At 38.1% G+C, this 22500-nt stretch overlaps 1 protein-coding gene across 1 annotated transcript in view; it reads right to left on the reverse strand.

Annotated features, from left to right (window-relative positions):
- Window positions 1-21646, reverse strand: part of LOC118842518 (disintegrin and metalloproteinase domain-containing protein 2-like) — a 132713-nt gene extending 111067 nt beyond the window's left edge. The window contains exons 1-2 of the mRNA XM_036749996.1: window positions 21436-21646; window positions 5770-5849 (exon numbers count right to left, since the gene is read on the reverse strand). Coding sequence (XP_036605891.1) covers window positions 5770-5849; window positions 21436-21646 — 291 coding nt within the window. The remainder of the gene's footprint in view (window positions 1-5769; window positions 5850-21435) is intronic.
- Between the last annotated feature and the right edge of the window lie 854 nt (window positions 21647-22500).

The following is a 22500-nucleotide window of genomic DNA, read 5'->3' on the forward strand; positions in this document are numbered from 1 at the left end:
TTCTCTCTTAAGGGTTTAAACTCGTCCCTTCAAAGTTCAACATGGATGGTGATATTGTTGCCTTCATTGTTGACAATGGCTCCAGAATGTGCAAAGCTGGCTTTGCAGGAAATAATATCCCTCGGGCTGTCTTCCCTTCCATTGCTGGGAGCCCCAGACATCAGGGTATGATGGTGCGTGTGGGCCGAATACATGGGGATAGAGGCCCAGAGCAAGACAGGTATTCTGACCCTGAAGTACCCCACTGAACATGATACTGTCACTAACTGAGATGACCTGGAGAAGGTCTGGCATCATACTTTCTATAATGAGCTCTGTGCAGCCCCTGAAGAGCACCCTGTGCTGCTCACAGAATCCCAAAGCCAACAGAGAAAAGATGACACAGATTATGTTTGAGAACTTCAACACTCCAGCCATGTACACTGCCATCCAGGCTCTGCTGTCCCTGCATACCTCTGGTCGTACCACTGGTATTGTGATGGACTCCAATGATGGTGCAAGCCACTCTGTGTCTATCTATGAAGGTTATGCCCTTCCCCATGACATCGTCCATCTGGATCTGCCTGGCCATGATCTGACAGACCATCTAATGAAGATTCTGACTGAGAAAGGGTACAGTTTCACTAATACAGCTGGGAGAGAAATTGTGCATAACATCAAGGAGAGGCTGTTTTATGTAGTTTTAGACTTCGAGCAGGAGAATGCTACAGAATGCCATCTAGCTCTTCCCTGGAAAAGACTTGGGAGCTCCCTGGTCGTCAGGCTATCACCACTGGCAATGAGAGATTCCACTGCCCAGAAGCTCTCTTTCAACCATCTTTCTTAGGTAGACTCCACAAAATTATCTTCTACTCAACCATGAAGTTGACTTCCATTAGGATCTGTATGCCATATTGTATTGTATGCCAACTGTATTATCTGGTGGTACCACCATGTACCTGTCAGCATTGCTGACAGGATACGGAAAAAGCATTTATAGCCCTATCCCCCAGAACAATGAAAATCAAGATCATTGCTCCAGCTGAGCACAAATATTCTGTCTGGATTGGAGACTCCACCCTGGCCATTCTCTCCACCTTCCAACACGTTCTACCTTCCAGTGGATCAGTAAGCAGCAGTACGATGAATCTGGGCCCTCTGTTGTCCACTGTGAATACTTCTAAATGGACTGTTTGTGTATTTTTTGTTGTTTTTTTTTCAAGGGGTATGACATAATTGCCGCCCCCCCCAAAAAGAGAAGAGATTGACATGGCTTTGCTTTGAGGTTTTTTGTTTGTTTTTGGCACTTGGTTCAAGATTTAAAAACTGGAATCGTGAAGATGATGATCAGTCTCTAATTTTGTTGGAGGCAAACGTCCCCAAAGTTCTATGCTACATAAATTACCAAGTACAATGACACAGTGTAGAAGCCCCAGAACATATATTATCTTGGCAAGAACACCCTATTGACAAGAATTCCTGGGAAAACTGGAAAGCAGATGTTAAGAAATTTGGCTTAAATACCATCTACTACACACACAGACACACACAGGTGGATATGTGTATACATATATATATGTGTGTGCACTAAGCATATACATAATATGTACACACACATCTGTGTATACACACACACATATACATAGGATGCTTTATGTAGGACAAGGAGATAGCCAAAAGTGCAACATGGACATATATATATATATATATAGATGACATAGCTCTAGAATGGTATACATGTATACACACACATACATGCTTTGACACTTTTGACCATCTTCCCATCTTCTCATCCTACACACTCTCCCCTTTCTGGATTTTTGTAACTGTTATCTCTTGATTCACCTTCTGCTTGTGTGACTGTTCCTTTGCAGTCTCCTCTGTCTGATTCTTCATGCATGTCACGGCCACTAACAATGGATGTTCCCCAAGGCTCTGTCCTGGGCCCTCTTCTCTTTTCTCTCTATACTCCCTCAGTAACTTTATCAGCTTCAATGGGTTCAATTATCATTTGTATTAAGAGAATTCCTAAATTTCTATATCTCCAATCCTAGACTCTCCTCAGCTCCAGTCTTAAATCAACAACTGCTTCTTGGACATCTCAAATATCTGGATGTCTCATAGGCATCCCATACTAAACATGCCCAAAACAGTCAGCATCTTTTCCTCAAAACATTCTGCTCTTCTAAAATTCCGTATTACTGTTGAGGGTACCATTGTCCTTCCAGTCTTTCAGGTTCACAGCCTCAGTGTGATACCTGACTATTCTCTTTCTCACCTGACATATACAATTCACTGTCAAATCTTGTAACTTCTTTCATTATAACATCTATCGAATATAACCCCTTCCCTAGGCTCACAGAGGTAAGTACCTTATTTGAGGCTCTCATCATCTGTACCCTAGACAGCTGCAATAAGCTTCTAATTGGCCTTGCTGCCACAGCTCCTTTATTCTCCAACCCATCCTCCACAAGTTGCTGATGGGCCAAGCATACTGATCTAACTGCAGGTCCTCACGTGACCCTCCATGTCTCATCTCTCTGTCTTGTCACTGTCTGTTCCCCATGCCTCTACGTGTTCTTCCTCCTAACCTCCAACACTTAGAATCCTTGACTTCCTTTAAAACTCAGCTCAAGCACCACCTCCTCTAGGAATTCTTTCCTGCTTCCTCTGGGGACTCATGTCATTTCCTTGAAAGTTACCTTCCCTCTACCTCATATTTATCTTGCATGTTCTGGTTTTATATGTTGTCTCCCTCATTGAAGAATAGCTTGGTAGCTATTGGGCCTGACTCCCTTGTGTTCACATGCAATCTCCAAGGTCAGTGAAATAGAAGACAAAAGCAGCTACAGGACAAAATCACTTATAGGACAAAATCAATTACTTGTAAATAGGATCAATAAGAAAATGATACAAAATCAACCTTAATGTTTTCAATGGCAACAACTAGTTTTGCTTTGTCTTTGTATCTTTGTATCTAAGCACGTCTGGCACATAGTAAGTACTTAAGAGTTTACTGATTACCTGATTTTTCTATTTTTATATTTATAGTTAATTTTAATATTTATTATATTTTTGTAAATTTTTATTCATTTTAAACTTAAATACAAAATGAGAAAAGGAAAAAAAAGAATATTTCCATGGACACAGCAGAACATGAGAGGATTCAATATGAAACAATAAATTTCCATTTTGAGAAAACATATATAATAAATACTATGAGTTGTTTTCAAAGATATCTGTTTTTTCTTAGTTTCCTTCTAGGTTTTCTTTTGTTCTCTGCTGTGTACTTTTTATTTTAGTTTTTCCCTCTCTCCCCACCCCCTGCCCTAAAGAAGTCTACAATTAAATGTGGATATATACAATATACATAGATATCTATAAACATACACATAGATACCTCATACGTATATGTAAAACCATACTATGCATATTTCTACATCATCTGTTTCTCTGAAGGTAGATCCTTCCTAAGTGCAGGTCTTTCTGTGTTTTTCTAAATCAACCATCTCATCATTTCCTACACAGTAGCAGTATTCCAACAAGGTCACATCCTATCTGAGAGACTCTGAAAGTTTCTTCCCAATTTTCTGCATTCCTTCTATTCTTGGCTATGTTGGTTTTATTTATATAAGAAACTTTTAATTTAAAATAATCAAAATCATCCATTTTATACTTCAATAATACTCTCACCTTATTAGGTCAAGGTCTGATAGTGCTGAATCTCCTTCCTTTACATCCTTTTTCCCTGGTTTCTTTGAAATTCCTGACCTTTTCTTCTTCCAAATGAACTTTGTTATTGCTTTTTCTAACTTAGTAAGACAATTTTTCAAAAATTTATTTGGGACGGTATCGAATTAATTAATTAGCTAGGTAAAATTGTCTTTTTAAAATTATATTGGCTTTACCTACCCATGAACAATTAATATTACCCCAATTATTTATCTGTCTTTATTGATATAAAAAGTGTGTTATGTTCATGTTCACATAGTTGCTATGTCGTGGTAAGTATACTCTCAAGTATTCTATACTGTCTAGTTATTTTAAATGGTCTAAAACAATGCTGAATAATATTGGTGACAATAGTGTAGCTTCTCTATTTTTTCCTTTTAATTAAATCTATTTTAGCTTTAACTTTGTCTGAGATCATGATTACTAGCCCCACTTTTTTTACATAATAAACTCTACTCCAGCCCTTTACTTTATCTTTCTATGTAGCTCTCATTTTTTGTTGTGTTTCCTAAAAGTAACATATTGTTGAATTCAAATTTTTAATCTGCTATTTCTGCTTTATGGATAGATTCATCCCATTCACATTGGATTCTTTCTCCTTTGCTTACTCATTTTTATTGTTATTTTGTTTTATTTTGTTTTTAGCAGCTATTAATATAATCAAATTCTAGTCCTGAGGTATGGGGAATAATGCCCTAAGCCTCAGGTTCTTCTTAACATTTATTATTTTCTGAGCTCTGTCCTGAGGCCCTGCCTTAGACACTTTCCTCCACAGCTAGGGCACCCAGCCACACTGTCACACAAACCAAACATTCCTGTTCCCTGTGGTCCCTTTGATGGCTACAGGCTACAGCTCTCCTCTCTGCACTGGAATGGAAACCAGAGGCTTAATTCTTGAGCAAGTGCCCACAGCCAGCAGGGTTCTCACCCCTTTGGTATGCACTCACCAGGCCTATGCTAGCTCTTCCTGGGATAGGTCAGGTCAGCACAACTGTGTTTGGTGTAGCCCCACAGTGGAAGTTCCTAAAATCTTCTCCTCCTCAATATCAGACCCCCCACACACAGTGTCTGTGAGGTGAAAATTTCAGAGGCTGAGGCTGCCTCCCAATCCCAACTGTCCCCAGGCTGATTGTTTGTTGATTCAGTAAGGTCAGGCTGGAGGTATTTGCACTTCACTTAGGCCCAACCTCTGCCCCTGGAGGCCAAGTCTTTCCTGGGATCTTCTCAAATTGTCTTAGGAGGACACAGCTTTGTCCCAGAGTCTTGTTTATTTCTGTGGCTTTATGTTCTCTCTGAGGCCATGTTCTGCCTGTTTTTGTGGAGGAAATTTGAAGAGCTGAAAGTTTTCTGACCTACTCTGCCATCTTCCTAGAATCCTCTCTGATTAACTGATTTTAAAAATAGCTCTATAAGGCTTGCCTGTCAAATCCAACCCTATTCAGAGATACATTTTTAGGTTTTTTTCTTAATATAATTGCTGTTCATTTAGCCTTTCTGGTATATTTTTCAACAATATAGTTTGGAGTTACTATGTTTAATAATATTAAAGAGCGTTCAAAAAAATAAGTAAAAAAAAAGTCTTCTTTGCTTCATTTGGACCACCTACTATTATCCTAATAGCAGCTTACTCCTAATTACAGGTAAAGTACCCAAGAGAAATAAGACTCTAGGATGGCAAACTCAAACATAAAGTAACAACAAAAATATAATGATTTCATTTGAATTTCAGTTTTCTTGTAACTACTTGTTAAGTGAACTAACTAGTCACAATGCGATTTTCCTATTCTCCTACTGATAAGGAAAAAAATTTCTGGTTATTGAACTTTCTCATTTTTTAGATTCTAGACAAAAGGAAGTATGCAGCATACCAATGTTTCAAGTATTGAATTATACTAAAAGAGTATATTTTATAACGTAATTTCTTTTCAAAGTTTCAATAAGTTGACAACTTTACTTACTCCACAATTACCAAGTTTCTCTGACGTAAAACATAAGATATAAGCAACTCATCATAAAATATGTACTCTATAAATTATAATAATTCCATTGCTTAATTACATCTTTTGGTTCCAAAAATTCACTTGATGGTGATGAGATCTTTAGTGGAACTGTGATTGATAGAAACGTTTGATGAGAACCTAAAAGAGGTTTAAAAAAAAACCTGTTAATTTTTTGTACAATACACAAGCATCATGGGGTAGCACAAAGAAAGATGGCCTCAAATCATGGAAGATTTGGTTCAAGTTCCACCTTTGTCTCAGTGGTTGTGTGACCCTGGGCAAGTCACTTAAGAGCCATTAGAGTCTCAGTACTTTAGGCAACTCTATCAAACCAGAAGGTGCAGAAAAGGTATTGACCAGCTTTGGGAGATGGAATTAACTCACTTAGAAGGTTCCTATACCAATGAAATCACAGATTTAGTTTCTATCTCTACTTGTATGACAATTTGTTCAACAAATAATGATTCTGCATTTTCCTTTAACTTTTTTTCTAAAACCTAATTACAGAAATGTTTAACTCAATCTAGTTTTGTTTTGTTGAGGAGAAGAGCAGGAGATGGTCTTGACCTATGCCATTGTTTACATTGGTAGAGGGAATTTTGCATAACTTCCTCCGCTAAACCTAGGTGCAACTGTACTCCAGTTCAGTCTTAGAGATTGACAGACTTGCCTAACATCATCCCCTATGTGTGAAAGGTAGAACTTGAACCCAGATCCTCTTGGGTAAAGAAGACTCTTGCTCTCATTGCATCTCATCATCCTGTTCAGCTCAATTTCAAAACACCCCATCATAAAAAGTCCCTTTGAACTCACTCTCACTTTTTCATCAGTCCTTGTATACCTGGGCAATCTTAGGCAAGTCATTTCAACACTCTGTGCCTCCAGTTTCTTCATCTCTAAAATGGTGAGTTTGGACCAGATGATCTCTCATTTCTTTCCAACTCTAAAATACTATTATCCCAGGCTTTTCTGCCTTTTTAAGACCTGTTTTTTTTAAATTATGTATTTATAAAATAAAAAGCTCCTTTTCCCCTTCTGTACCCTTTATTTCAAGTGATTTATTTCTCATTAAGGAATGCATTCTATTGTCTTAAATATTTCCTCTATGGCTAGAAGCAAAATACACACCAATTTTTATGATAGAGAGAATGGCATACACATTTTTAAAGTGAGGCTGTAAAGCTTGAGGTTTCCTCTAATTCTTTTGTCATTTTCTACAACTATCAGAAGCCTTAAGAGAATAGTCTGCTTAGTTTACAAAATTTATTAAACATTCCCAAATGGCAACAACAAACTGCTTCTGTCTCTTTACATGCTGCTTTAACACTTTCCCCTGGGCTTTCTATACTGTGAAGTTCTAAAGAAATGCTGGCTGCTTTTTTTGGGGGGAGGGGTGGTAATAGGGGGCTACCATTTTTGAATGAAAGCACTTTTGTTACAGAGGAAGCTACACCAGGAATGCATTTCTGTGCTCTAGTATCTCCCTAAATAGGGTTATGGATACTCTGTAACCAAATAAAACAGCCCCTTAGGAAATTTAGAGAAACAGAAAAGTCCACAGAAACAAAGGAAAAAGAAAGACCAATAGGTGGAGACAGAGGCATGCTAACCAATTCTTCTCCCTCCCCAACCCGCCTGGTAGCAAGCAACTAAAGCTCCTTTCATTTTTACCACCCAGGGATAAGTAACCCAAAGCCACTGTTAGCAATTATGGCTGGTGTTTCAAAATACTCCCCCAACTTCAAAAAATATATGGAACAAACAGAACTACAGCAATAGTACCTAGGACTTAAGAAAACTATTTTAGTATAATTTGAGGGACAAACCTAATGTAAATTCTCACGATGAACTTCTCGGGATCATCATGGGATTTTCCTAAAGTGTAATTTTGTAATTGTAAATGAAGTGGGAGAAGGGGCAGCATTGATCAAAGGGGAACTTATCAACTGAGTGCCCCTCCAGTTCATTTGATAGATTATGAATGTAAGGAGCAGATAATACACAGAACAAAGTATCATGGCCTTAAAGGAAATGAAAAGCAATTGCATTTTATAACTTCCTCAATTTCTTGCACTGGAGGAAGGCAGAGCTTTTGATTGTCTGAAGGACCAGCTATGACCCTGGTGCCTTTAAGAAAGCAACACACTCTAAAAAGTCAGTCAAGTCAGAAGACAAGTCTGAAGACAGTAAACTGGCAGGAGAGATAGTGGCTAGCTTTAGAGGAAGAACACAGCTCTTGAGAGGGAATCCCTCTTTGCCATTTTCCTTGTATCTCTACCAGATGGTAGGATCCTTCCATTGAGGAGGTATTAGATATTCTGGTCATATGTGTTGCCTATTTGTATGTCATACTACCACTGTAATCTATTTATGTGTCACTCTTCCAACTGATGCTATATACACTGAGCGGAGGCCATACCTAGGATTATAGGGAGAATGTTTTGCACTGCTCTTATATATCTATAATGGGCCAGAACTGACCAGGCCAGTCAGGTGACTCAGGTCTAAGATTAGAACAAAATGAGACACTCATAGGTCATTCAAGAATTAACAAAATGAGGTTTACTTAGCCATAGCAGAGAAAGGACATTTAAGGCAGGCAAATGAAATTTACTGCAGATATAGCCTTGATTCATCTAAAGCCAGCTCTCGTGTACTTCTCTTGGTGATTCTGGTCTGGAGTCAGAAATTTAAGGAAAGAGCTCTAGCCCCTCATCTCTTGGCTGTTTTGCATTCAGAATAAATAAGCTCTTCAGTTCCTTTTAAGGAAAAATTAGTCTAACTTGCATAGGACTGGGCTTTAGGATAGCGCTCGTACCACACCAAACTCCTTGGTGGCAAGGTCCTAAAGTTCTTTTAGAGCAAGGATTCTTAACCTTGGTTCTTAACTTAGATTTCAGTGGTTCCATGAACCTGGGAAAAATACATCTTTACTTTCACTAATACATAACTAAAAATTAGCATTTCTTTCAGTTATTTAAATACATTATTCTAAAAGGAGATCCACAGGTTTCACCAAACTGTTCAAGAAGTAAATGACAAAAAATAGTTCAAAAATTCTGTTCAAAAGGATCTCCTACAACTTAATTTAACTGTAGGTCTTTTACTAGACAACCTTCACTCAGAGATGCAAGAAGCTTGACAAACTCACTACCCCTCGAGGAGGGGAGGGAAACGGCAACCAAATCCTTACTCCTTTACAAGCCCCTACCAAGGGCTGCCCCAGCTTATTCTCTCTCATCATAAGAAAGTAAGTCGCTTTCTATCATGATTCTTTGGTATTCTAGGTCCTTTCTGGGGAGAATTTGTCCAGTGATAACTGAGTACTAATAATAGCTAATAACCACTGTAAAATGAGCTAAAGAAGGAAATGGCAAATCCAGTATCTTTTCCAAGAAAACCTCAAATGGCATCACAAAGTCAGATTAAAATGCCCAAACAACATTTATACAGTACCTACTATGTGCCAGGCACTGTGCTAAGCACTTTACAAATATTATCTCATGGGATCCTCCCAACAACTCTGGGAGGTAGATGCTATTTATCCCCATTTAACAAACAAGGAGACAGAGGCAAACAGGTTAAATGATTTGCCCAAGACCAGTCACACAGTTTTTAAGTATCTAGATATGAACTCAGATCTTCCTGACTCTCTGCCCAGCACTCTTGTCCACATAGCTACCCAATTACTATACTGGCAGTAATGTAGAAAGCTCCCATCAGTTCCTAGTAAGCAGAAGGTTCTGCCCCCTTATGCTATGATTAACCTTTTCTGCCTTCTGTTGGTCCTGACTCTGCTCCCCCTGTTCAAGATTCCATGTTGCCCCATTATACTAGGGCTTAGCATTGCCACAGATGTGAACACTGGCAGAAGTGCTGCCAATGGCACCACTGCTCTGGGCCTTGAGATCTACCCCTTCGAGATGGAGACTCATGATGACCATTTAGGCAGGGCCTGAGCACAACAGCTTCCAGAGCTAAGATTTGTTTATTAATCAATATATTATTATTCAATCTTTCTCAATGACATATAACTCCAGAACCAATTCTTGGCTCTTATTGAGAATTCCAATCCCTCTATCTTTCAGTACTTTCTCAGATTATCACACCTACTCTGGCTACTCTTCTCTCTTTCCAATCTTGGTGCTATTTCTAATCATTTTTTCAACTTGAAGCTATTCTCTACTTTTAAATCCCATTATCTTGTCCTACCAAAGTTCGTGCCTTGACAAACTCTGTTGTCGTTCAGTCATTTCCTAATGGATCTGATTCTTCATGACAACATTCAGAGTTTTCTTAGCAAAGATATTGGAGAGGTTTGCCATTTCTTTCTCCAGCTCATTTTACAAATGAGGAAGTAAGGCAAATAGGGCTGAGTGACTTGCCCAGGGTCACATAGCTAATAAGTGTCTGGGGCTAGATTTGAACTCATGAAGATGAGTCCTCCTAACTTCAGCTCCACCTAGCTTTCCACTGACAAACTCTAACACTGGATATATACCATATGCTGTTGTTACTACTCACATACGAAAGAACAGAGCTAGAGGAAGCTATGAAACTGTACAGGCTGGATCTACAACAAATCTTTATCAAATCTCAACTACATCGTTTTTGCAACTAGGCAATCCTTTTACTCCTCCCTAATTAATTCATTATACCACTAATGATAGCAGCTGTCCAAACATTCTTTTCTCTTTTCAAGTCACCCACAGTATTCTCGACCCCTCTGTCCTTCACTCTATATAACTCTAAGTTGAGGATCTTGACTCATACTTGACCAAAAACATCAAGATCATATAACATACCACAAGCTCCCTCTTCTCCCATTCTCTTCATCTCATATTCCTTTGACTTCATACCCCACTATCACCATCTTATTCTGGTCACTGATTGGTCAGGTTGGCAGTCTCCTTGGCAAGACCAACCCTTATACATGTACTTTGGCTCTTATCCCTCCTAAATATTCTCCAACAGATTTACTATATCATCATTTCTCTCTTTTCAATCTTCAGTATCTAGTAACTCTATCTCTAAAGCCTACAAAGATGCCCAAGTTTTCAATATCATCAAAAGAATGTCACTATATCTTTTTTGAGTTTTTGATTAACAAAAATGTTTTAGTTCTCTCCTGCCTTCCTCCCATTCCACTGGAAAAAACAAAATAAAACAAAACTCATAATAAACATGCATAGTTAAGTAAAACAAATTCCCTCCCTTTTGTCATTTCATATAGTACAATAGTATTCCATGACGTTCACATGTCATTTGTTCAGTGATTCAATCCCCAGTTGACAGGCAAACCCTTTTCACATCTTTGCAGCTACAAAAAGAGATGACATAAACATTTTTGAAAATATGGTTCCCCACTATACCCAAAGGGCTATAAAAATGTGCATACCCTTTGACCCAGCAATACCACTTCCAGGGCTATGTCCCAAAGAGATCATATGAATGAGAAAAGGTCCCACATGTACAAAAATATTTATAGCAGCTCTTTATGTGGTAGCAAAGAATTGGAAATTGAGGGGATGCCCATCAATTAGGGAATGGCTGAACAAGCTGTGGTATATGAATGTAATGGAATACTATTGTGCTATAAGAAATGATGAGCAGATGGACATCAGAAAAACCTGGGAAGATTTATATGAACTGATGCTGAGTGAGGGGAGCAGAACCAGGAGAACAACGTATACAGTTACAGCCACATTGTGTGATGACTAACTTTGATAGACTTGGCTCTTCTCAGCAACACAAGGTTCTAAGACAGCTCCAAAGGACTCACAATGGAAAATGCTATGCACATACAGAGAAAGAACTACAGAGTCTGAATGCAGATTGAGGAATACTATTTGCTCTCCTTTTTGTTTTGTTTTGTTTCTTCTTTCTCATGGTTCATTTCATTGCTTATAATTCTTCTTTACAACATGACTAATGTGAAAATACTGGGCAAAAGAATCTCTAATATCCTGTATTTATTTTTCATTCGTTAAGTTCTCTTTTCATTTTTAATCCTGATGTTTTTTCTCTTTATTTTAAAAATAAAATTAGCTAATGATTGATGAATTCTCTAAATAAACTTCTACTTTTAATTCAATATGGTTTTGCTTTCAGTGTATTGATCTCCTCATCAATTTCCAGAATTTCTATTTTTTAAATTGTTTTATTTTTTTTTATTTGAATGTCTTGATCATTGTTGATGAAAGTGTTTAGAGATTTTCCTCTAAGGCCTGCCTGCTTTGGCGGCATCCTCAAATGTTGTCTGATGGGTGTAATTATCTTAATGAAATTATCTATTTCTATTATTTGTCATTTGACCCACCCAAATTATTTTCTTCAATTGTCCATTATTTAATATAAGTTCTATTGCAATACCAGTAAAAGGTGTGTTTAATTATATCTGCTTTTCTGCATTTGTTTGCTTTTATACCCTATTATGTGGTCAATTTTTGTAGAAGTGTCATGAATAGAACTGTCATATGCAATATCAATATGTATAATCTTTTTTATTCCCGTCCAACAATCACCTATCCATTCCTATGATAAGTATAGGATCTGTTTTTCTTCTAATCTTTTTAATGGTAAGATATTTGATATTAAGCTTAAATAACCATTCAGAATGTATTGTGGAGTGTGGTGTAAGATGGTGGTCTCAAAGGATAATAGGGTGGAGCCAAGATGGCAGCTAGAAAGCAGGGACTTGCTTCAGCTCTCCCCCAAATCCCTCCAAACACCTGTAAAAAATGGCTCTGAACAAATTCTAGACCTGAGGAACCCATGAAATAGCAGAGGGAAACAGGTCTCCAGCCCAGGAGAGCCTGGATGGTCGCCTGGAAGGGTCTATAGCACGGTGCTGGGAGCATAGCGCAGCCCAGCATGGGCCACGCCAGAACAGACTAGACCCAGAATCAGCCAGCCAGAACAGGCCTTGGAGTCATGAATCAGTGAGCTGTGGCAGTTACCAGACTTCTCAACCCACAAACACCAAAGAGCAGGTTGGAGGGAAACTGTGGAATCGAGTTCAGAGAGGTCTGATCACCAGCCTTGAGGGTGGCGGAGGTGGCACAGTGGTGCTGGCAGCAGCAGCAGGAAACTCCTGAGGCTGTTTCCAGAGCTACAGAGTCAGTTGCTGCCCGAGTCCCTGGCTCACATGGTGGAAGGAATCTAGCAGCGGATCAGAACAGGTGTGCAAGGAGCGCTTTGTGGGCACAGAGGCAAGTTCTCTTGCTGTGCCCTACTTGGATCTGGATTGCGGTCCTGGTTGACAGTACTTGGGGGAGGAGGAGCACTGTGGTGACAGTGGAGGAGAAGTAGCTCTGAAAACAGCAGTGCTTGGACCCTAAAGCTTGGGACAAAGTACTCTCTACTCTACAAGCACTCATATCCTGACAAAAAGCTCAAGGGTCAAGTAGTTGACTGAGAACATGAACAGGCAGCAAAAACAAACTCAGACTCAAACTCAAACTCTAGATGCCTTTTTTGGTGCCAAAGAAGATCTAAACATACAGTCAGAAGCAGTCAACAAAGTCAAAGAGCCTATATCAAAAGCCTCCAAGAAAAATACGAATTGGTCTCAGGCCATGGAAGAGCTCAAAAATGATTTGGAAAAGCAAGTAAGAGAAGTAGAGGAAAAATTGGGATGAGAAATGAGAGTGATGCAAGAAAACCATGAAAAACAAGTCAACGACTTGCTAAAGGAGACCCAAAAAATACTGAAGAAAATAACACCTTAAAGAACAGACTAACTCAAATGGCAAAAGAGCTCCAAAAAGCCAATGAGGAGAAGAATGCCTTGAAAGGCAGAATTAGCCAAATGGAAAAGGAGGTCCAAAAGACCACTGAAGAAAATACCATGTTAAAAATTAGATTGGAGCAAATGGAAGCTAGTGACTTTATGAGAAATCAAGATATTATAAAACAGAACCAAAGGAATGAAAAAATGGAAGACAATGTGAAATATCTCATTGGAAAAACCACTGGCCTGGAGAATAGATTCAGGAGAGATAATTTAAAAATTATTGGACTACCTGAAAGCCACGATCAAAAAAAGATCCTAGACATCATCTTTCAAGAAATTAACAGGAAAACTGCCCTGATATTCTAGAACCAGAGGGTAAAATAGAAATTTAAAGAATCTACTGATTACCTCTTGAAAAAGATCCCAAAAAGAAAACTCCTAGGAATATTGTCACCAAATTCCAGAGTTTCCAGGTCAAGGAGAAAATAATGCAAGCAGCCAGAAATGAACAATTTGAATATTGTGGAAACGCAATCAGAATGACACAAGATCTAGCAGCTTCTACATTAAGGGATCAAAGGGCTTGGAATATGATATTTTGGAGGTCAAAGGAGCTAGGATTAAAATCAAGAATCAGATGGTGGTCTCAGCCTAATGTCTGCCAGACTGTGTTCCAGTTTTCCCAGCAGTTTTGATCAAATAGAGTTTTTTCCTAAGTAATTTATGTTTTCCACTTTACCAAACACTGGATTGAGTTCTATTGTTTCTGAATCTCCCTTGTTTAGTCTGTTCCATTGATCCAGATCTCTAATTATTTAACCAGTACCAGATTGTTTTGGTGACAGCCTTTTTTCTAATCTAAAGTCTGAAAGTGCTATTCCCTCTTTGTCCTTACTTCTTTTCATCATTTCACTTGATATTTCAGATCTTTTTCTTTTCCAAATGGCATTATTATGTTCTCAAGTTCTGTAAAGTATTCCTTTGGTAAAATGATTGGTATAGCATTAAAAGTATAATTTAATTTTGTTAGTATTATCATTTTTATTATATTGGCATGGCCTCACCATGGGCACTGAATATTCCCCCAGCTCTTCTTTATTTCTTTAAGGGAAGCTTTGTAATTGAATCTGAACAAGTCTTTCCCATGTTTTGGAGGTTGATCTCTAGGTATTTTATGCATTGGCAATAAAGCTGCTTTTGCTTTGAGCTATAATCACGGCTTTTCATGCTATTTAACAAGTGGTGTTTCTGCCTGGAAAGACCTACGTGAATTGATGCAAAGTGAAATGAGAAAAACCAGGAAAACACTGTATACGATAATAGCAACATCATGTGATGATCAACTATGACCGACTTAGCTCTTCTCAGCAATACAATGATCTAAGACAATTCCAAAAGACTCATAATAGAAAATACTATCCACATCCAGAAAAAGAATTGATAGAATCTGAATGCAGATCAAAGCATACTATTTTCACTTTTTTCGCAGTTTTTTTCCTTTTGTTCAGTTTTTTCTTTCACAACAAGAGTAAGATGGAAATGTTTTACCAGATTGCATATATATAAGCTATATCAAATTGCTTACTACCTTTAGGAGGAGGTAGTGGAGTGAAAGAGAAAATCTGGAACTCAAAATTTTATTTTTAAAAATGAATGTTAAAAATTGTCCTTACATGTAACTGGAAAAAATAAAATACTATTTAAAAGAAATAAATCAGTGGTATTTCTAGTTAGAAATCATAGCTATAAAATTTGAGTTCATTACATATCTTCATGATGTTGCCCCTAAATTTGGCACACTATGTTCTTGTACATAATTTCAAGTAAAAATTTTTAAAACTAAAAAAAAACTTTAATGGGATTTTCCTTTTCTATTGTTGCTTCTTTTGTTATTATATAGAAATGTTGTTGATTTTTGAGGATTCATTTTGTAGCCTACAACTTTGCTGAAGCTATAAATTGCCTCAATTAGTCTTTGTGCTGATTTCCTGGGATTTTCCGGGATTTTCCAAGTAAACCATCATCGCTTCACCTGTTTTTGTTCCTTTAATTTCTTTCTCCTATCTTATTCCTATTTCTAGGCATTTCCAGAACTGTATCAAATAATAGTCGAGAGTGTGGGCATCCTTGTTTCATTCCTGTATTTATTGGAAAAGGTTCTGGCGCATCTCCATTGCATACATTTATTTTGGATTGCAAATGATGTTCATGATATGAAAAAAAAATCCTCTAAGCCTATATTTTGTAGGATCTTAAGTATAAAAGAGTGTTACATTTTGTCAAAGGCTTTTTTGTTCCCTGAGATGATCATGTTGTTGGGGTGTTTGCATTTCTAATATGATTACATATGTTGATTGTTTTCCTAATGTTGGAGCATCTTTCCATCCCTCCTATAAATCCCATTTGATCATAATGAATGATTTCTTGGATAAGTTGCTGTAATTTATTTGACGGGACTTTGTTTAAAATTTTTGAGTCCATGAGTTATTTAAGTATTCTAATCTGGGTAGTTTACATTTTTGTAAATATTCATCTGTTTCACTTACATTGTCAATTTTACTGGCATGTAACTGGTAAAATAACTCTTAATCATTGCTTGAATTTCATATTAATTTTCACCCTTTTTATTTGTGATACTAGGCATTTGGTCTTTTTTATCATATCAACCAATGGTTTATCAATTTTATTGTTTGGGTTTTTTTTTTCATGAAACTAGCTCCTAGTTTTATTAGTTCAATGGTTTTCTTACTTTCAACTTAATCTCTCCTTTGATTTTTCAGGATTTCCTTTTGGTATTTAATTGGGGATTTGTAATTTGTTCTTTTTCTAGTTTTTTTAGTTGCAATGCCCAATTCACTGATGTGCTGTTTCTCTCTTTTGTTGATGGACACATTTAGAGATATAAATCTTCCCCTAATTACTGCTTTGTTGGCATCCCACAAATTTTGAAACGTTATCTCGTTGTCATTCTCTTTAATGAAATTATTGTTTCTGATTTGTTCTTTGACTCACTCATTCTTTAGATTTATTTGAATTCTAATTAGCTTTTAATCCATGCTTCCATGACCATTTATTAAGTGTAATTATTGCATTATGGTCTGAAAAGGGTGCTTTTAATATTTTCACTTTTCTGCATCTGGTTATGAGATTTTTATGTCCTAATACACGCTCAATTTTTGTGAAGGTGCTATGTACAGCTGAGAAAAAGGTATACTCCTTTCTATTCCCATTCAGTTTTCTACAGAGGTCTACCATATCTAACTTTTCTAAGATTCTAGTCATCTCTTTTGTTTCTTTCTTATTTGTGGTTAGATTTTTCTAGCTCGGAGGGTAAAGCTGAGGCCCTCACTAGTATAATTTTATTATCTATTTCTTCCTGTAATTCATTTAACTTTTTAAAAAATAAATTGGATGCTGTGCCATTTGGTGTATATGTGCTTTGTACTGATATTAGTTCATTGTCTATGGTGCTTTTTAGCCAGATGCAGTTTCCCTTCTTACCCCTTTTAATTATGTCTATTTTTGCTTTGGGATAGCTAAGTGGCACAGTAGATAGAGTGCTAGGCCTTGAGTTCAAATCAACCTCAGACACTTACTAGCTGTGTGACCCTGGGCAAGTCACTTAAATCTGTTTGCCTCAGCTTCGTCATCTGTAAAATGAGCTGCAGAAAGACATGGCAAATCATTGCAGTATCTCTGACAAAACCCCCAAAAGGGAACTGAAGACTAAACACATTTTTGTTTTTGTTTTGTCTTAGATAATGATTGCTACCTCTGCCGCTTTTACTTCAGCTGAAGCATAACAGATTCTGCTTCAGCTCCTTATTTTTACTCTGTGGGTATCTCTGTTTCAAGTGTGTTTCTTGTAAACAACATATAATTGGATTTTGGTTTGTAACTCATTCTGCTATCTGCTTCCAGTTTATGGGTGAGTTTATCCTATTCACATTCACAGTTATGATTACTAACTGTGCATTTCCCTCTATCCTATTTTCTTCTGTTTATCTTTCTTTCTCTTTTTATCCTGTCCCTCCTCTAAACCCTATTTTGTTTCTGACCATTGCCTTTTATCTGCCCTCCCTTTTATCACCTGTCCCTTTCCCTTGTCTACCTACCCTCCTACTTCCATGTTGGGTAAGATAAATTTCTATTACCAACTCTGTGAGTGTATATATATACACATATACCTATATGTATGTAAATACATGTATATATACATACACACACACATATATATGTATACCCTTTTTAAATCAATTTCAATGTGTCATGTTCAAGCATTGTCTGCTTCTCCCACACCATTTTCCCCTCTACTGTAAAAGCTCTTCCTTGTGTGTCTTTATGTGAGATAATTTTCCCTATTCTTCCCCTCCCTTCCTCCCTCACCCAGTGCATTCTTCTTTCTTGCCTATCCATTTTTTTACATCATCCCAATGTAACTGACTCACTCCTGTGCCTTCTTTCTATGTAGAATCCTTCTAATGCCCCTAAAATAATAAATTCCTAGAAGATAAATGTGTCATCTTTCCATTCAGAAAGGTAAATAGTTTAGCCTTATTGAGTTCTTTATGACTTCTCTTTTATGTCTACCTTTTTGTTTCTCCTGAGTCTTGCATTTGAAAGTCACTTTTCTATTCAGCATTTCTATTCACATTCTTTTCATCAAGAATGCTTGAAAGTCCTTTATTTCATTAAATATCTATTTTTCACCCTGATAGAATTATACTCAGTTTTGCTGGGTAGGTTACTCTCAGTTGTTATCCCAGCTCTTTTGCCTTCCAAAATATAATATCCCAAGTCTCTCCACCCCTTTAATGTGGTAGATGCTAAATTTTGTGTTCCTGACTATGGCTCCATGGTATTTGAATGTTTTCTTTCTTACTGTTTGAAGAATTTTCTCTTTGACATAGGAGCTCCGGAATTTGGTTATAATATTCCCGAGTGTTCATTTTGGAATCTCAGGTGGTAATCAGTTGATTCTATGAATTTCTGTTTTACCTTCAGGTTCTAGGATATCAGGGAAGTTTTCCTTGCTTCCTCTTTTGCTTATTTGGATAGAATTGCCAGCATGGATTCAAATTTTTCTATTCTATGAATTATTTCTAATGTGAAGACCATTAATTATAGTATTTGCTCCCTATTAAACTTCTTTTCTCCTTATATTCTGATTTCTCTCTTGAACATTCTGTTGCATCTCCATGCTCTCCAGAATCCACAGGATCCTGTTTCATCAGGTATTGAATGAATTTCCTTCATCTTGCAATATCTTTTTGAAGAAATTTGTAGTCATTTAGATGTCTTAATAGCATCTTCCCATCTTTTCTAAAATATCCTCCCTGTTGATATATTTTAGTAACTCCCCATCACTATTAGGATCAAATATAAATTCCTCTATTTGACATTTAAAGCTCTTCACAACCTAGCCATTTTTCTTGTCTTTACTATCTCCTTACACATTACTGCTTTCCATGAACTCTTTGATCTAGCCATACTTGCCTACTTAATGTTCCTTACATATGGTATTACATTGCTGGCTTATGCATCTTCACTAGCTATCTTGAATGTCTAGAATGCTTTCTCCTCATTTCTTGTCTCTTATCCATGTTTCTCCCAAGACCCAGCTTTAACTATCACCAACTATCCACAGGGAGATTTTCTCGGTCCCCTTCTCAGGTAGTTATAACAACAGTGCTGCCTGCAGTTGCTGTGGAGGTGTAAGGCCAATAAACACCACCACAGATGAGGGCTGCTGGCACAGGTTCTTTGATCTGCTTTTCTAAGGAAAGCAACTTTAAGTGGTTTACAATCTCACTTTAATTCCACATACATTTATCATTCACTTAGTTCAGGGGGAAAAGTCAGCACCCTGAACTTCAGAGAAAACACAAACAGAAATTAGAAGCAGAAATTACATAAGCAGAGCAAATAACACAAATCAGCAGACAGGGCTTCTAGCTGTCTGTCCATAGCAATACATACATACATAGTTACCAGAGAGAGAAGCACCAGCATCTGGGTTTTCAAAGCTTGGGGTGCAGGGTGGCTCCTTAACAGCTACCCAAAGTCTTGTCTGGCCAAATCACAAGAACGCTCTTCCAATGACTGAGCCCCCAAGCAAAATGCTAACCTCAAAGTATATATACACTTCTTCAGGGTCAGAGGGCATCACAACCATGTGACTGACACTCATGCGACTTGGGCTTTCTTGTGACTCAAGCAGGTCATCAAAGACTCTTGATTCAATCAAAGACTTTTGAACGAAACAAAGGCAAGACTCAATCAAAGGCACTTGATTGCCTTAGTCCTGAGAAACACTCCAAAAGAAAAAACAGCAAAAAGTCCCACGCTGCTTGCCACAACACTAGTGCATTTCCCTGTAAGAATGACTTATGTGTATGTGACTTCCCCATTAGACTATAAACTCTTTGATGGCAGACTATTTTAATTCTTCAAGTATATATTAAGTGCAACTGTAATATTCTGCTATTAGAATCTAGGAAGAATCTTTTTTTAAAAGGAAATGGTACTTGCCTTTAACAGACTTACAATGGTGGAGACAACAGAAAAATCATATTAATAATGAAACTTTAAAGCATGACTAGGCAGTGAAAAGAACTGGGAATATACTTAGTCTGGAGAAGTGATTTTCCTTAAGCGTTGATGTGACCATATCACTACTCTACTCAATAAATTCCTGTGGCTTCCTGTTGCCCCTAGAAAAGGGGTTCCGAATTCTTAACAGAGGTCTATGAACTTTAAAAATATACTTTGATAACTATTTCAATATAATTTGTTTCCTTTGTATTTTATATTTTGTCATTAAAAATAGTAATTTTCATCAGACTGCCAAAGTGGTCCATAGCACAAAAAAGTTTAAAAAGCCCTCCTTCAGGATAAAATACAATCTCTCCTGTTTGTCTTTTAAAGCTCTTCCCTCTATCCCCAATCTATCTTTCTAACCTCATTATAAATTACTCCACTTTTGCACTGGTTCATCCCCATACCTAGAATGTACTCCTCACCCCACCTATCACATCTGCCTCACAGAATCTCTCATTTCTATCAGAATCTAACTGAAGCACTATCTTTTCAAATTTTTATTTTATTATTTGTTTGAATCTTAAAAACATTTCCAAACATTCCAAACCTCAAAGACCATTTGAAAGACTCATTGGTGAAGACTGATTACTCCATGCTCCATGACTGCTTGAGTGGCTAAGATGGTAAGAGCTGGTGAAGAAAGATCCTGATCCTCTTGCTTCCAGCTTCAATACGGATAAGACAGATCCAACCTCCCTTCAAACTGGACAGAAAGACTGGGAAGAAGCCCACATGTGGAAAGCCATCCTTTCAATCATGCATCTATTCCCAGTTTACTAGAGATTTTGAAGAACTTCTTGTTTGAGGTCTGGGACATTTTCTCTTGGTTGAGCTACCTGGCTCCCAAAGGGAGAGCTCAATCATTCCAAGGATTGTCTGGTGTATAGTCTCACGTGTATATTTTCTCCGGTTTCTGTTTGCTATCTGTTTGGATATATAGAGTTATCTGCTAGTTGCGCTATGTGTGCTCATCATGGAACCAGCATTTGGTAGAAAGGGTTGAAGTCAAGCCCTGGATATATCGCTTGGGGCACTCTTTCCCTGTTAAGGGGCAGTGACCAAGAATGTAGATTAAACCTAAAACTTATTTCCCTTAAACTAATAATTTTTAAGGAAGCAAATAAATATAATACTCTCCTAATAGCCCCTCTTTGAAAAGAGCAAAGTAGCCAGCTTCTGGTCCCCACCTCCTGCTTCCCTGCCTGGCAGGAAGCAAAGTCTCCCTTGGAGAAGAATTCGGGAAGGAGACTAGATGTATCTATTCTTGTCTCCCTTCCAGCCACATCTGGACTGAAAGGGACGGACTCATGTGGGAACACGTAACCTACATGGTTAAAACGACACGATTTACCACACATACCCCCCCCACTGCAGGGTCGCTAAACTTACGGAGGTCCTTCAATAGCCCAGAAAGCAGCAACAAGAGAGGAAACATAGCGCAGCCTTCAGCCAGATCGGAGAAAGCCACCGTTGTGTGCGTGAATGGCGGCGCGGGCTGAAAACAAGGCGGCCTCTGGTGGTCTCGCGAGAGCACGTAGCGATGGGGGCAGGGAGAACCCTCGAGAGGCTGCGCGGCTTGGTCTTTGAAAACCCTCGACATCTGGGCACGTGCTAGCACATGCGCAGTCTGGCTCCCTGGCAAATGGATGGGATGTCTGGCCGAGGGTGGGCGGGGTTTTAAGGTCTGAGCTTACTGGTTCTCCAGAGGCTGGGGAATGTCGAGGGAGTGGTGTGCTGGAGTCGGTTCAAACCAGGTTGAGCAAGTTGTTAAATTTTCAATATGAGCATTTACACCTGGGAAATTGGGTATAGATAACAAATCAGACCTAGATTTTATTGCTTTATTGTCTAGACTTAAGAAAGTGTCATGTATGTGTTAGTGTGATGCAGGTTAAGCCTAAAATATGCCCTGTACTTTTTTTTAGAACTTGTTAAGTATTTGCCAGCACACCTCTGCAAGACCATAATTCCCATCAGTTAAACTATGGATTCAGAGATCATCCATATCCAACGACTTTAATTTATGAGGCATCTGAAATCCAGAAAAGTGAGGGATGCGGTTTACCCAAAGCACCAGTGTGACCATGTTACCCATCGTCTCAGTAAGCTCCAGTAACTCACCATCATTATTATCACTAGTATTTATGTAGCAATGCAGTTTTTGGAAGGTGCTTTACAAATACCTCATTTTATCCTCACAACAACCCTTATTATCCCCCTTTCGTAGATGAGGAAAGTGAGGCAAAGCTTGGTTCACAAAGCAGGATTTGAACTCAGGTCTTCGTGACTCCAGGTCCAGCACTCCTGCATGACCTGGTTATACCACCTATTACCTCTGGGATCAAATATGAACTCCTCTGTTTGGCATTTGAAAATCTCCACAATCCGGCAGGTCCTGTCTTTAGAGTCTTCTTACCTGTTATCCCCTCCTCCTGACACCACTTTAGCTATGCT

Source organism: Trichosurus vulpecula, chromosome 3, assembly GCF_011100635.1.
Source record: "Trichosurus vulpecula isolate mTriVul1 chromosome 3, mTriVul1.pri, whole genome shotgun sequence".
Classification (NCBI taxonomy): Eukaryota; Metazoa; Chordata; class Mammalia; order Diprotodontia; family Phalangeridae; genus Trichosurus; species Trichosurus vulpecula.